At 42.6% G+C, this 13,671-nt stretch overlaps 1 protein-coding gene across 1 annotated transcript; it reads left to right on the top strand.

Moving 5' to 3' along the window:
• Positions 1 to 11,706: 11,706 nt before the first annotated feature.
• Positions 11,707 to 12,363, top strand: LOC128635902 (histone H1C-like). The gene has a single exon (XM_053688999.1). The coding sequence runs from the start codon at positions 11,707 to 11,709 to the stop codon at positions 12,361 to 12,363; it is 657 nt and encodes a 218-aa protein (XP_053544974.1).
• The last annotated feature ends 1,308 nt before the right edge of the window (positions 12,364 to 13,671 follow it).

Genomic DNA, 13,671 nt, shown 5'->3' with positions numbered 1-13,671 from the left:
CATTGATTAGACACCCAGTACACTTATTTATTCTTAGGCCTTTTTAATAAGAGGGTCCCGGAGCCTCAACCGAAACAACAGCATGAAAGAGGACATATGTCATCCTTTTGAATAATAGATTACAGGAAAGGCATTGATTTTAGAATCCCAGAGATCATTTATATGACCCGGGAAATAGAAAAAAACATTGATTAGACACCCAGTACACTTATTTATTCTTAGGCCTTTTTAATAAGAGGGTCCCGGAGCCTCAACCGAAACAATAGCATGAAAGAGGACATATGTCATCCTTTTGAATAATAGATTACAGGAAAGGCATTGATTTTAGAATCCCAGAGATCATTTATATGACCCGGGAAATAGAAAAAAACATTGATTAGACACCCAGTACACTTATTTATCCTCAGGCCTTTTTAATAAGAGGGTCCCGGAGCCTCAACCGAAACCACAGCATGAAAGTGGACATATGTCATCCTTTTGAATAATAGATTACAGGAAAGGCATTGATTTTAGAATCCCAGAGATCATTTATATGACCCGGGAAATAGAAAAAAAACATTGATTAGACACCCAGAACACTTATTTATTCTTAGGCCTTTTTAATAAGAGGGTCCCGGAGCCTCAACCGAAACAACAGCATGAAAGAGGACATATGTCATCCTTTTGAATAATAGATTACAGGAAAGGCATTGATTTTAGAATCCCAGAGATCATTTATATGACCAGGGAAATAGAAAAAAACATTGATTAGACACCCAGTACACTTATTTATCCTCAGGCCTTTTTAATAAGAGGGTCCCGGAGCCTCAACCGAAACAACAGCATGAAAGAGGACATATGTCATCCTTTTGAATAATAGATTACAGGAAAGGCATTGATTTTAGAAACCCGGAGATAATTTGTTGCAACCGGGAATTTGAATCAAACAAATGATTTGATGGACACCCAGTACACTTCTTTCTACTTCGGCCTTTTTATAAGATGGTCCAGGACCCTAAAAAAAAACACCAGCAGGAAAGAGGACATATGGCATCCTTTTGAACAATAGAGTACAGGTACAGCATTGATTTTACAAACCCAGAGATAATTTTGGTCAAATGTGAAATAGAAAAAAAAATTGAGTGGACACCCAGTACACCTCTTTCTCCTTAGGCCTTTTTATAAGTGGGTCCAGGACCCTCAAACAAAATACCAGCAGGAAAGAGAACATATGGCATCCTTTTGAACAATAGAGTACTGGTACGGCATTGATTTTAGAAACCCACAGATAATTGTTTGGAAAAGTGAAATAGCCCCAAAAACCATGCTTGGACTCCCACTCCAGGTCGTTCTCCTTCAGCTTTTTTATAAGAGGGTCCAGCACCCTCAACAGAAACTACTGCAGGAAACACCACCACATATGCCATCCTTTTGCACAAGCGAGTACAGGTATGGCATCCATTTTAGAAACCCAGAGATAATTGAGAGGAACCAGGAACATTTTTCTAAAAATTTGATGGGGCACCCATTACAGGTCGTTCTCCTTCAGCCTTTTTATACCATGGGCCATGACCCGCAACAGGCACAACAGCATGAAACACCACATATGCCACCCTTTTGCACAATAGAGTACAGGTATGGCATAGATGGAACACGGAGATAATTTAGAGCAACCAAGAGACGGATAAAGATGCTTGGTCGGTCCTCCTCCTTCAAATGTGTGGCATTTTGTGTTCAATTTAATGGTCCACCAGATATGAGTGGTTTGCTAAGTTGTACAATTCGTAACAGTTTAATCACTAGTGTTATGTGCCTTATTTTTTTTATTTGAGTTTTGTACCCACAGAGCTGCAGCAGAGGCCAGAAAAATTAGGAATGTACAAATGACTGAAAAAATTGGGTATTGTTGTAGCAACTGCTGTAGCAGCGGCCAGAAAAATTGATGTTTGTAAAACATTTATAAAGTGCCCTAAAAGCTTGTGGCTTGAACACTAGTTGTTGGCGGATAAGTCAAGCAAGTCCTCCGGCTTTATAACAAAAAAAAAAGGACAGCCTGTGTACCAGTTGTAGCCCAAGCCAGCTCATCTCATCATCAGGCCTTTTTTATTCAAATGTATCGCCCAATGTCAGTCCCTTCGGGATCCAGCCCTCATTCATTTTTATAAAAGTGAGATAGTCAAGGCTTTTTTGACCTAGCCGACTTCTCTTCTCAGTGACAAAACCTCCTGCTGCACTGAAAGTCCTTTCGGACAGGACACTTGAAGCGGGGCAGGCCAGAAGTTCCATTGCAAATTGGGATAGCTCAGGCCACAAGTCCAGCCTGCACACCCAGTAGTCAAGGGGTCCATCGCTCCTGAGAGTGTCGAGATCCGCAGTTAAAGCTAGGTAGTCTGCTACCTGTCGGTTGAGTCTTTCTCTAAGGCTGGATCCCGAAAGGCTCTGATGGTGCATGGGAGTTAAAAAGGTACGCATGTCCTCCATCAACAAGACGTCAGGAAAGCGTCCGGTCCTTGCCGCCGTGGTCGTGGGAGGAGGAGGATTAATTTAATCTCTTCCCCTGTTACATTCCCGTCGTGCTGTGACATCACCCTTATACGCGGTGTAAAGCATAGTTTTTAATTTATTATGAAAATGCTCCATCCTTTCCGACTTGCGGGAATTTGGTAACATTTCAGGCACTTTATGCTTATACCGGGGGTCGAGGAGCGTGGACACCCAGTACAGGTCGTTCTCCTTCAGCTTTTTTATACGAGGGTCCCTCAACAGGCACGACAGCATGAAAGAACCCATTTGAACAAGGTTGGATGCCGAGCTAATCATGTCCGGTTCCTCCTCCTCACTGATCTCACTGATGGTATCTTCTTCCCCCCAGCCACGTACAACACCACGGGTACCAGAGTGGTGACAAAAACAAGCACCCTGGGATCCCTGTTGTGCTCGGTCTTCCTCCTCCTCCTCCTCCTCAAAGCCACATTCCTCCTCTGACTCCTCTTCCTCACAATCCTCTGCCTGCGTTACCGCAGGTCCAGCAAGCGATGCTGATTCAGCTGTTTGTGGGGGTGATGGACACCACAACTCTTCCGCTTCCTCTTCACGCTCATCTACTGCCTGATCCAGCACTCTTCGCATGGCACGCTCCAGGAAGAAAACAAATGGTATGATGTCACTGATGGTGCCTTCGGTGCGACTGACAAGGTTTGTCACCTCCTCAAAAGGACGCATGAGCCTACAGGCATTGCGCATGAGCGTCCAGTAATTTGGAAAAAATATCCCCAGCTCCCCAGAGGCTGGCCTAGCACCCCGGTCATACAAATACTCATTAACAGCTTTTTCTTGTTGTAGCAGGCGGTCAAACATTAGGAGTGTTGAATTCCACCGTGTCAGCTGTCGCAAATCAAGCGCCTCACTGGCAGGTTGTTTCGACGCAGGATATCGGACAAGTGCTCCATGGCCGTGTAGGAACGCCTGAAATGGCCACACACCCTCCTGGCCTGCTTCAGGACGTCCTGTAAGCCTGGGTACTTATGGACAAATCGTTGTACAATTAGATTACACACATGTGCCATGCACGGCACATGTGTCAACTTGCCCAATTTCAATGCCGCCACCAAATTACTTTCATTGTCAGAAACAACCTTGCCAACCTCCAGTTGGTGCGGAGTCAGCCACTGATCCACCTGTGCGTTCAGGGCGGTCAGGAGTGCTGGTGTGGTGTGACTCTCCGCTTTCAGGCAAGTCAACCCCAAGACGGCGTGACACTGCCGTACCCGGGATGTAGCATAGTACCTGGGGAGCTGGGGGGGTGCCATAGATGTGGAGCAAGATGCAGAAGTTGAAGAGGACTCAGCCAAGGAAGAGGTTATGGAAGAGGATGGAGTAGGAGGAGTAGAGGAGGTAGCAGCAGGCCTGCCTGCAAGTCGTGGCGGTGTCACCAACTCTTCTGCAGAGCCACGCATTCCATGCTTGTCAGAAGTCAGCAGGTTTACCCAATGCGCAGTGTAGGTGATATACCTGCCCTGACCATGCTTTGCAGACCAGCTATCCGTGGTCATATGGACCCTTGCCCCAACGCTGTGTGCCAGACATGCCATAACTTCCTTTCTCACAACAGAGTACATGTTTGGGATTGCCTTTTGTGAAAAGAAATTTCTGCCAGGTACCTTCCACTGCGGTGTCCCAATAGATACAATTTTTTTGAAAGCATCAGACTCCACCAGCTTGTATGGTAAAAGCTGGCGGGCTAAGAGTTCAGACAAGCCAGCTGTCAGACGCCGGGCAAGGGGGTGACTTTGAGAAATTGGCTTCTTAAGGTCAAACATGTCCTTGACAGACACCTGACTGTGGGCAGATGACCAGGAACTGCTACGTAAGAGAGACTGAGTGGAAGATGGTTGAGAGGGGGCAAGGAGGACAGCACTGGTTGACGTGGCTGAAGATGCTGGAGGAGGAGGGCGGCTTTCACTTTGTGTGCTGCTTCTACTCATGTGTTCTTCCCATCGGCCTTTGTGATGGGAGACCATGTGCCTTCGCAAAACAGTTTTACCTAGGTGGCTGTTGGACTTCCCACGACTCACTTTCTTTTGGCACAGGTTGCAAATGGCATCGCTGTTGTCAGAGGTAGACACACAAAAAAAATGCCACACTGCTGAGCTCTGCAATGACGGCATTCTGGTGGTGGCAACAGCATGTGTTGATGGGCGTCAGCGTGCTGTCTGGCTGACCCCTGGTGACGATGCATGCTGTCTGACTGTGCCACTAGCTCCTTGAGACGACCTCCCCATGCTTCCAAATCGTCTCCTCCTCCTCCTCCTCTCTGTCTCCCCATCTGAACTTTCCCCCTCTTCTTCTTCTCTTCTAGCAGGCACCCATGTGACATCCACCGACACATCATCATCAACCGCTTCACTTGTATCTGAAACATCAAGAAAGGAAGCAGCAGCGGGTACAACATCATCATCATCATCATCACACCGTACCTCCATGTCGGTAATGCTGCCTGACTGAGACTGATCACTATTATCTACATCCTCTGTCAATGATGGTTACGCATCACTCATTTCTTCCAACTGATGTGTCAATAACTCCTGTTACAGATTAAGTGAAGTGGCTGTGGTGCTAGTGTTGGTGGTGGCAACAGGCGGGGGAGTGTCACTGGTCACTTGAGACCTGCCCAAAGCACAGCTGGACGTAGATGGTGCGTAAAGGTTAGGAGGACTAGCAGCGGAAGCTGAAGAAGATTGGGTGTCCTGTGTTAGCTATTCAACTAGGTCCTCCTCAGAAGTTTTTGTGTCCCCCTGGCACCCGGCGTCTGAACAATGTGCATATTTGTAGGGTCTAAAGGAATCACAGCACCACGACCACGGAACCTGCGGGGTGGCCTGCCTCTGCCTGTCATTTTTTTTTTTAAATGGACACTAACAATACTATTACACCAATTGAGTGGTAGCACTGTGAAAGTGGGCACAGTATACGCTGTGAGACTGACAACAACAAAAAAGACAGATGTTTTAAAAATCACATATTGTTATTTTTTTTAAATATTACAAGTACTGTGACAACAAATATGATTGTTTGGCACTAGTTGGCAAATGGGCCTGTCTGGCACACATGCTGGGAGAAAGGAAACTGCAATTCAATGGCACTAGGAGACTGAAGATTCACAGTCAAAACAGTTATGATTAACAGAAATTCCAATCTTGTTACAATAAATATGATTGGTGGCACTAATTGGCTAGTTGGGACTGGCACACAGGCAGGCAGGCAGGAGGAAAATGCAATTCAAGGAGGGCACTAGTAGACTGCAGATTGACAGTCAAAACAGTGATGATTGACAAATTTTGCAATACTGTTAAAATAAATATGATTGCTGGCACTAATTGGATAGTTGGGCCTGGCACACAGGCTGGCAGGAAGTGGAAAAGTGCAATTCAATGGCACGAGCAAACTGAGGATTAAGATCAACAATCAATTTTTTTTTAATTTTAATTAGTAACTATACTGTGACAACCATTATGATTGGTGTAAATAGTTGGCAAGACGGCCTGGCACAAAAGGCTGGCAGGCAGGAGGTAGATGCAATTCAAGGACACTAGGAGACTGATTACTGACAGTCAAAACAGTGATGATTGACAATTTTTGCAATACTGTTAAAATAAATATGATTGCTGGCAATAATTGGCTAGGTGGGCCTATCACACAGCAGGCTTCAAGGCAGGAGGAAAGTGCAATTCAATGGCACCAGCAAACTGAGGATTCACAACAACTATTACCAAAAATTTTAATTTTTAATTATTAAGAATACTGTCACAACAAATATGATTGGTGTAAATATTTTTCGAGTAGGCCTGGCACACAGGCTTAGAAGGCAGTAGAAAAGTGCAATTCTAGGGCACGAGCAAACTGAGGATAAAGATCATCAACAATCAAGAATTTTTTAATTTTAATTAGTAACTATACTGTGACAAAAAATTATGATTGGTGTAAATAGTTGGCAAGACAGCCTGGCACAAAAGGCTGGCAGGCAGGAGGTAGATGCAATTCAAGGACACTAGGATACTGATTACTGACAGTCAAAACAGTGATGATTGACAATTTTTGCAATACTGTTAAAAGAAATATGATTGCTGGCAATAATTGGCTAGGTGGGCCTGGCTCACAGCAGGCTGCAAGGCAGGAGGAAAGTGCAATTCAATGGCACCAGCAAACTGAGGATTCACAACAACTATTACCAAAATTTTTAATTTTTAATTATTAAGAATACTGTCACAACAAATATGATTGGTGTAAATATTTTTCAAGTAGGCCTGGCACACAGGCTTGGAAGGCAGTAGAAAAAATTCTAGGGCACAAGCAAACTGAGGATTAAGATCAACAATCAATTTTTTTTTTTTTTATTTTTTTTTTGTCTGTGACAACAATTATGATTGGTGTAAATAGTTGGCTAGACGGCCTGGCACAAAAGGCTGGCAGTGACAGGCAGGAGGTAAATGCAATTCAATGGCACTAGGAGACTGAATATTTTCAGTCCAAAAAATTATGATTTTTATTTTTTTATATACTGTTACAAGAATTATGATTGGTGCCACTAATTGGCTAGTTGGGCCTGGCACACAGGCTGGCAGATATGAGTCGTGGATGGTAGGTAGGGCAGCAATTTAACACAGTATGCTGTGTAAGTGACAAAAACACAGGCCTGATAGAAAATTAAGTTAGATTACACTAGCAAAATATTTTAAAATTTTAGATTTTAATATTACAATTATGTTAAGAAGTGCAATGCACATATGACTCTATGAGTGTTCGCACTGGCTGGCTGCTACGTAGGGCAGCAATTAACAACAGTATGCTGTGTAAGTCAGATAGACAGTTAGACACAGGCCTGATAGAAAATAAAATTAGATTACACTAGCATAATGATTTAAAGACTTTTTTTGGCAATTTAAAGAAAAAGGTTAAGCACATACATATGAGTCGTGGCTGATAGCCTTGGAAGGGCAGCTATTAAAAACAGTAGGCTCTGTAAGTCAGATACACACAAGCCTGATAGAAAATACTATTAGATAACACTAGAAAAATGATTTAAATTATTTTTTTTGGGGGGGAATTAAAAAAAGGTTAAACACATATGAGTCGTGGCTCATAGACTAGGGAGGGCAGCAAGTAAATACAGTAGGCTCTGTATGTCAGCAAAACACACAGGCCGGATAGAAAATTATATTAGATTACACTTTTAAACAAATTTAAACTTTTTTTTTTTTATATTAAAATTAAGGTGAAGAAGAATAGATATGAGTGCTGTGTGGCTGCCTAGCACAGACCAATTAACCAAAAGACTGAAAAAAATAAGGTATATTAATGCTGAGTGAGCCTGAAAGACACAGGCCTGATAGTAAATTTAATTAGATTACACTAGCAAAAAAAATTTTTTTTTTATTTTTTTTTTTATTTAAAATAATGTTATAAACGGATATTAACACTGGTGGCTGCTGGCTGGCACAGAGCAATGAACCAGAGTATATGCTGTGTGACACTGGCCTGATAGTGTAATTTTTTTTCGTTTTCTAGCAAAATAATTAAATTTTTTGGTTAGTTAAATTTAAACTAAAGTTGTTAGGGAGATATCAGTGGTGGCAGTAATCACAGCATATGCTGTGAGCCTAAAACAAACAGCCTGAAAGACAGGCAAATGCTAATAAAAAAAAAAAAAAAGAACGTCACAAAATAAAGCCCTCTCATTAAGAAAGCAAGGTCGTTATGAGTCTAAAATGGCGGATTCCGAGTAGCTGGGAGGGTCTGTGAGGGAGTGTCTGATGTTGATTGGCTCTAATGTGTCAGGCGGCTGTGACATAAAGGGTCAAAGTTTCCTCAATGATGACACATAGGGGCGGATCGCCATGTGTTCGCCCACAAACGCGGACAAGCTGTGTTCGCTGGGAACCATTAGCGGGCGAACAGTTTGGGACATCACTACCTGTAACCCACAATAGAGGCAGAGGCCCTCTCCGCTGTGGAGAGACGCGTAAATCCCAACTCCATCGGCTCAGCAGTACACCTATACACAGTGCCCCTTTATAACCTGCCAACTCCAGGTTTAGTTACCAGATGCACCTAATTCTAGTGTCAATTACTGACCTGCTAACTCCAATTGTTGTGTGCCAGCTGTACCTATACGCAGTGCGTTTGTGACCTGCTTACTTTGGGTTCAGTATTCAAGGTTTACCTCTACCCATTTGTGAACTACTAACTTCAGGCCTAGTTTTCCAGCTGCTCTTATACCCAGGGCCCTTATGTGACCTACTTTATCTCCTATAAACAATATGTTTTTGACCTTCTGATTATTCTATAATATTTTTTTAATTTTTAAACATTTTATTGAATTGTTGATTCTATAATTAACCCCTTAACGACTGAGGACGTGCAGGGTACGTCCTCAGAAAAAAGGCAGTTAATGCCTGAGAACGTACCCTGCACGTCCTCAGTGTGGAAAGCAGCTGGAAGCGATCCTGCTCGCTTCCAGCTGCTTTCCGGTTATTGCAGTGATGCCTCGATATGGAGGCATCCTGCAATAACGTTTGTAAGCCATCCGGTGAAGAGAGAGCCACTCTGTGGCCCTCTCTGCACCGGAGATCGGTGGCTACCGGCGTTGGTGGGTGGGAGCCGGACCGGGAGGCGGGTGGCGGCCATCGATGGCCATGTGGATCTGAAGGGGGGCGGGATCGTGGGCGGGGGTGGCTGGGGGCGCGCACGGGCGGGCGCGCGCGCGTGCACGGGAGGGTGGGGGCGGGCGCGTGCACGGGGAGGGAGCGGGGGGGAACCGCTACACTGCAGAAAATGGGGAAATAAAAAATATAATAAAAATAAAAATCTAAACAATCAGCAAGGTGGTGGGGGTTTGTTTGTGGGGGGTGGGGGGTTGGGGGAAGCTACACTACAGAAAAAAACAAAAGACCCCAAAAAAAAGCACTTTTTATTGTAAACTGGGTACTGGCAGACAGCTGCCAGTACCCAAGATGGCCCCCAATAAGGCAGAGGGGAGGGTTAGAGAGCGGTTTTGGGGGGGATCAGGGAGGTTGGGGGCTAAGGGGGGGATCCTACACAGTAGCATATGTAAATATGCTAAAAAAAAATTTCATTTTTTTTTAAAAACCCTTTTATTTTAGTACTGGCAGACTTTCTGCCAGTACTTAAGATGGCGGGGACAATTGTGGGGTGGGGGAGGGAAGGGAGCTGTTTGGGAGGGATCAGGGGGTGGGATGTGTCAGATGGGAGGCTGATCTCTACACTAAAGCTAAAATTAACCCTGCAAGCTCACTACAAACTCCCTAATTAACCCTTTCACTGCTAGCCATAATACACGTGTGAGGCGCAACAGGATTTAGTGGCCTTCTAATTACCAGAAAGCAACGCCAAAGTCATATATGTCTGCTATTTCTGAACAAAGGGGATCCCAGACAAGCATTTACAACCATTTGTGCCATAATTGCACAAGCTGTTTGTAAATGATTTCAGTGAGAAACCTAAAATTGTGAAAAATTTTACGTTTTTTTTAATTTGATCGCATTTGGCGGTGAAATGGTGGCATGAAATATACCAAAATGTGCCTAGATCAATACTTGGGGTTGTCTACTACACTACACTAAAGCTAAAATTAACCCTACAAGCTCCCTAAAAGCTCCCTAATTAACCCCTTAACTGCTGGGCATGATACACTTGTGGTGCGCAGTGGCATTTAGCGGCCTTCTAATTACCAAAAAGCAACGCCAAAGCCATATATGTGTGCTATTTCTGAACAAAGGGGATCCCAGAGAAGAATTTACAACCATTTATGCCATAATTGCACAAGCTGTTTGTAAATGATTTCAGTGAGAAACCTAAAGTTTGTGAAAAAATTTGTGAAAAAGTGAACAATTTTTTGTATTTGATCGCATTTGGCGGTGAAATGGTGGTATGAAATATACCAAAATTGGCCTAGATCAATACTTTGGGATGTCTACTAAAAAAAATATATACATGTCAAGGGATATTCAGGGATTCCTGAAAGATATCAGTGTTCTAATGTAACTAGCGCTAATTTTTGAAAAAAATGGTTTGGAAATAGCAAAGTGCTACTTGTATTTATGGCCCTATAACTTGCAAAAAAAGCAAAGAACATGTAAACATTGGGTATTTCTAAACTCAGGACAAAATTTAGAAACTATTTAGCATGGGTGTTTTTTGGTGGTTTTAGATATGTAACAGATTTTGGGGGTCAAAGTTAGAAAAAGTGTGTTTTTTTCCATTTTTTCCTCATATTTTATAATTTTTTTTATAGTAAATTATAAGATATGATGAAAATAATGGTATCTTTAGAAAGTCCATTTAATGGCGAGAAAAACGGTATATAATATGTGTGGGTACAGTAAATGAGTAAGAAGAAAATTACAGCTAAACACAAACACCGCAAAAATGTAAAAATAGCCTTGGTCCCAAACGGACAGAAAATGGAAAAGTGCTCTGGTCACTAAGGGGTTAATGCAGGTTGATTATAAAAAAACAACATCAGGGGCTTTTGTTTAGCTAATCACAAGGCAAGTTTTTTTTTCCAATAATATGGAGGGTAAAATAGAAGATACATGTATTTCTTGTATATTTACAAATGACAATTGCATTTAAATAATTAAACAATGTACTGACTCCTAATTTCTCCAGAATTCACTCTCTGCAGTAGAGTAACACCCAGCTGTTGTAATTTCAAATGTGCTACTTGATTCATTTATAGCATCTACTGATTGTGCTTTTATTGATACAATGTCACTTTTCTTGAAATAACATGATTTAGTAGAATGCATTGTGTTGTATAATGTGAAATTCAGGTTATTATTTGAGATATACAGATAATAAGGCTGTTCATAATAAGACAAGTGTGGGGCTCCTGGCACTTCAGCACACCCTGCGGCAGATAATACCGTTCTGTTTGCATTGTGCAGGCATTAGTCTGTAACATAAGGTGCACAGTTTCTGCTTGTGTGAGAGAGACACAGACATGACACATATAGTACAATATAATATAGATTAAGTGAAGCTGTGGAAACACAAAATCTGTGCCATTTTGTAAACTAGGAGACATATGCGCCTACATGCAAGTAACCAATCAGAGAACACATCTGTAAACAGTATAGCCAATCACATCGCCACGTGGCTTCTATTTAAACACAAGAAAGAGCGCAATTGGTATATTCTAGTGACAAAATGGCAGAGACCGCGCCAGTTGCACCTCCCGCTGAAAGCGCCGCTCCTGCCAAGAAGCAGCCGAAAAAGAAGGCAGCTGTATCAGGTGGAGCCAAGAAAAGCCGTCCTGCAAAGTCCGGTCCTAGCGTGTCCGATCTGATTTTTAAAGCGGTGTCCGCTTCTAAAGAGCGCAGCGGGGTCTCCCTGGCAGCTCTCAAGAAGGCTCTGGCTGCGGAAGGCTACGATGTGGAGAAGAACAACAGCCGCCTCAAGGTGGCTCTCAAAGCCTTGGTGAGTAAGGAGCGGCTCGTCCAGCTTAAAGGCAGCGGGGCCTCTGGCTCGTTCAAGGTGAACAAGAAGCAGCTGCAGAGCCAGGAGAAATCGGACAAGAAAAAGGCTCTGCCGGCAGCAAAGGCCAAATCCAATAAAGCAGCAAAGCCAAAGGGGAAAGCGGCCAAGTCCCCCAAGAAGCCCAAAAAGGCTCCATCTGCTGCAAAGAAAAGTCCCCAAAAAGCCAAGAAACCCACAGGCGCCAAGGTTGCCCCTGCAAAAAGCCAGAAGAAGCCTAAAGCCGCCAAGCCCAAGAAGGTAGCAAAGAGCCCGGCTAAGAAAGCAACCAAGAGCCCAGCTAAAAAGGCCGCTAAACCCAAAGCCAAGAAGGCGGCTGCTAAAAAGTGATCGCTCCTTGCTCAATCCTCACACCCAAAGGCTCTTTTAAGAGCCACTAACACTTTCCAAAAGAGCTGTGACATTGTGCACGTTTAACTCCGTTTTGTTTTTTTTATTATGTAGCTGATGATTCACATCAATCTGTTCTGCAGGGCACTGAAGAATAAGTTAAAATGAGTAATAAACCTACAGTAAATGGATTACAAATACATGTCGTTAATTAATTGCAGCTGTGTGAGGATCTGATTATGAAATAGGGAAGTGCTCCGTTTATTAGCACATTGTGCAGAATGACCAGTGTATATGTTAAACCCCAATCACAGCTGACACCGAGGCCTTGGCGCAGGTTTTGAATACAGAGAACGTCCTATGTGTAACATTTAGTTAATTATGGAAATTATTCACAAATACAATGTATAACCTATAAATACAAGTTACATTGTTTCCATTCAGTTTATTATGCTGTATAACAGGTAACAATTTGATTAACTGAGGGTACAATTAATGTGTTTCTTCCTCCTTATAATGTACTAATGTAATTTCCTAGTGTAGACTTTAATATAGATAAACCCTGTGTATAAAGAGGTATATCAAATTCTTGACACTCATTTAAGTTTAGAGAGACATTTGCACATGTACTGCGCTTGTTCTGAATCTTCTAGAGCTGATGCTATATATATGTATCACTAGTGCACCTTGAAGATGGAAAAGGGTTTCACTGTAATCTATTGTTCTTTGCCTGTTATCACTCGACAGATCTGCAACATTATAAAATCAATAGTAAAGTTGTTGCATTTTTGTTTAATATATAATCAAATTACAGAAAAGCTTGATCATTACTCCCATGTGTTTGAGGTGCCTCCTGCTACAGTATTATATTGCATTGTGCGCATGAGCAAAGTAGCTGCTGTAAGTATAGACAAAAACTCATGTAAGGGGGTACCAACCTGTAAACCTAAAAATATATGGTATGCGTGGTGAACTATATTGTGAAGGGATCATGATTAGTGTAGTTTAAAAACCAGATTTGTCAATAAAAAGGTATTGTTTGTAAAACTACCATGGCACCTAGGTAATATAAAGCTGAAGTCATTATCTGTGAGAATCGTAAGATTGTATGTGCAGTCTAAAATACAGCAAGTGAATCTCCTTACTAACCATTGAGGTTGTGCGAACTATATACATTGAAGTAGAAAAAAAAATGGGCCACCCAGTGGGAGAGATTTAAAAGAAACATAGCAAGTGCAGCTCGTTGAAGAGACAATTTGGTGGCTCTTAAAAGAGCCTTTGGGTGAGTGGATATTAGGGTTTGCGGTG

The sequence above is a fragment of the Bombina bombina genome, chromosome 7 (genome assembly GCF_027579735.1).
Source record: "Bombina bombina isolate aBomBom1 chromosome 7, aBomBom1.pri, whole genome shotgun sequence".
NCBI classification, from domain to species: Eukaryota; Metazoa; Chordata; class Amphibia; order Anura; family Bombinatoridae; genus Bombina; species Bombina bombina.
This window is presented reverse-complemented; position numbering and strand designations above follow the sequence as displayed.

Bases quoted from the DNA above. Each gene is read 5' to 3' on its own strand.
- LOC128635902 (XM_053688999.1), top strand. From the start codon at position 11,707: ATGGCAGAGACCGCGCCAGTTGCACCTCCCGCTGAAAGCGCCGCTCCT.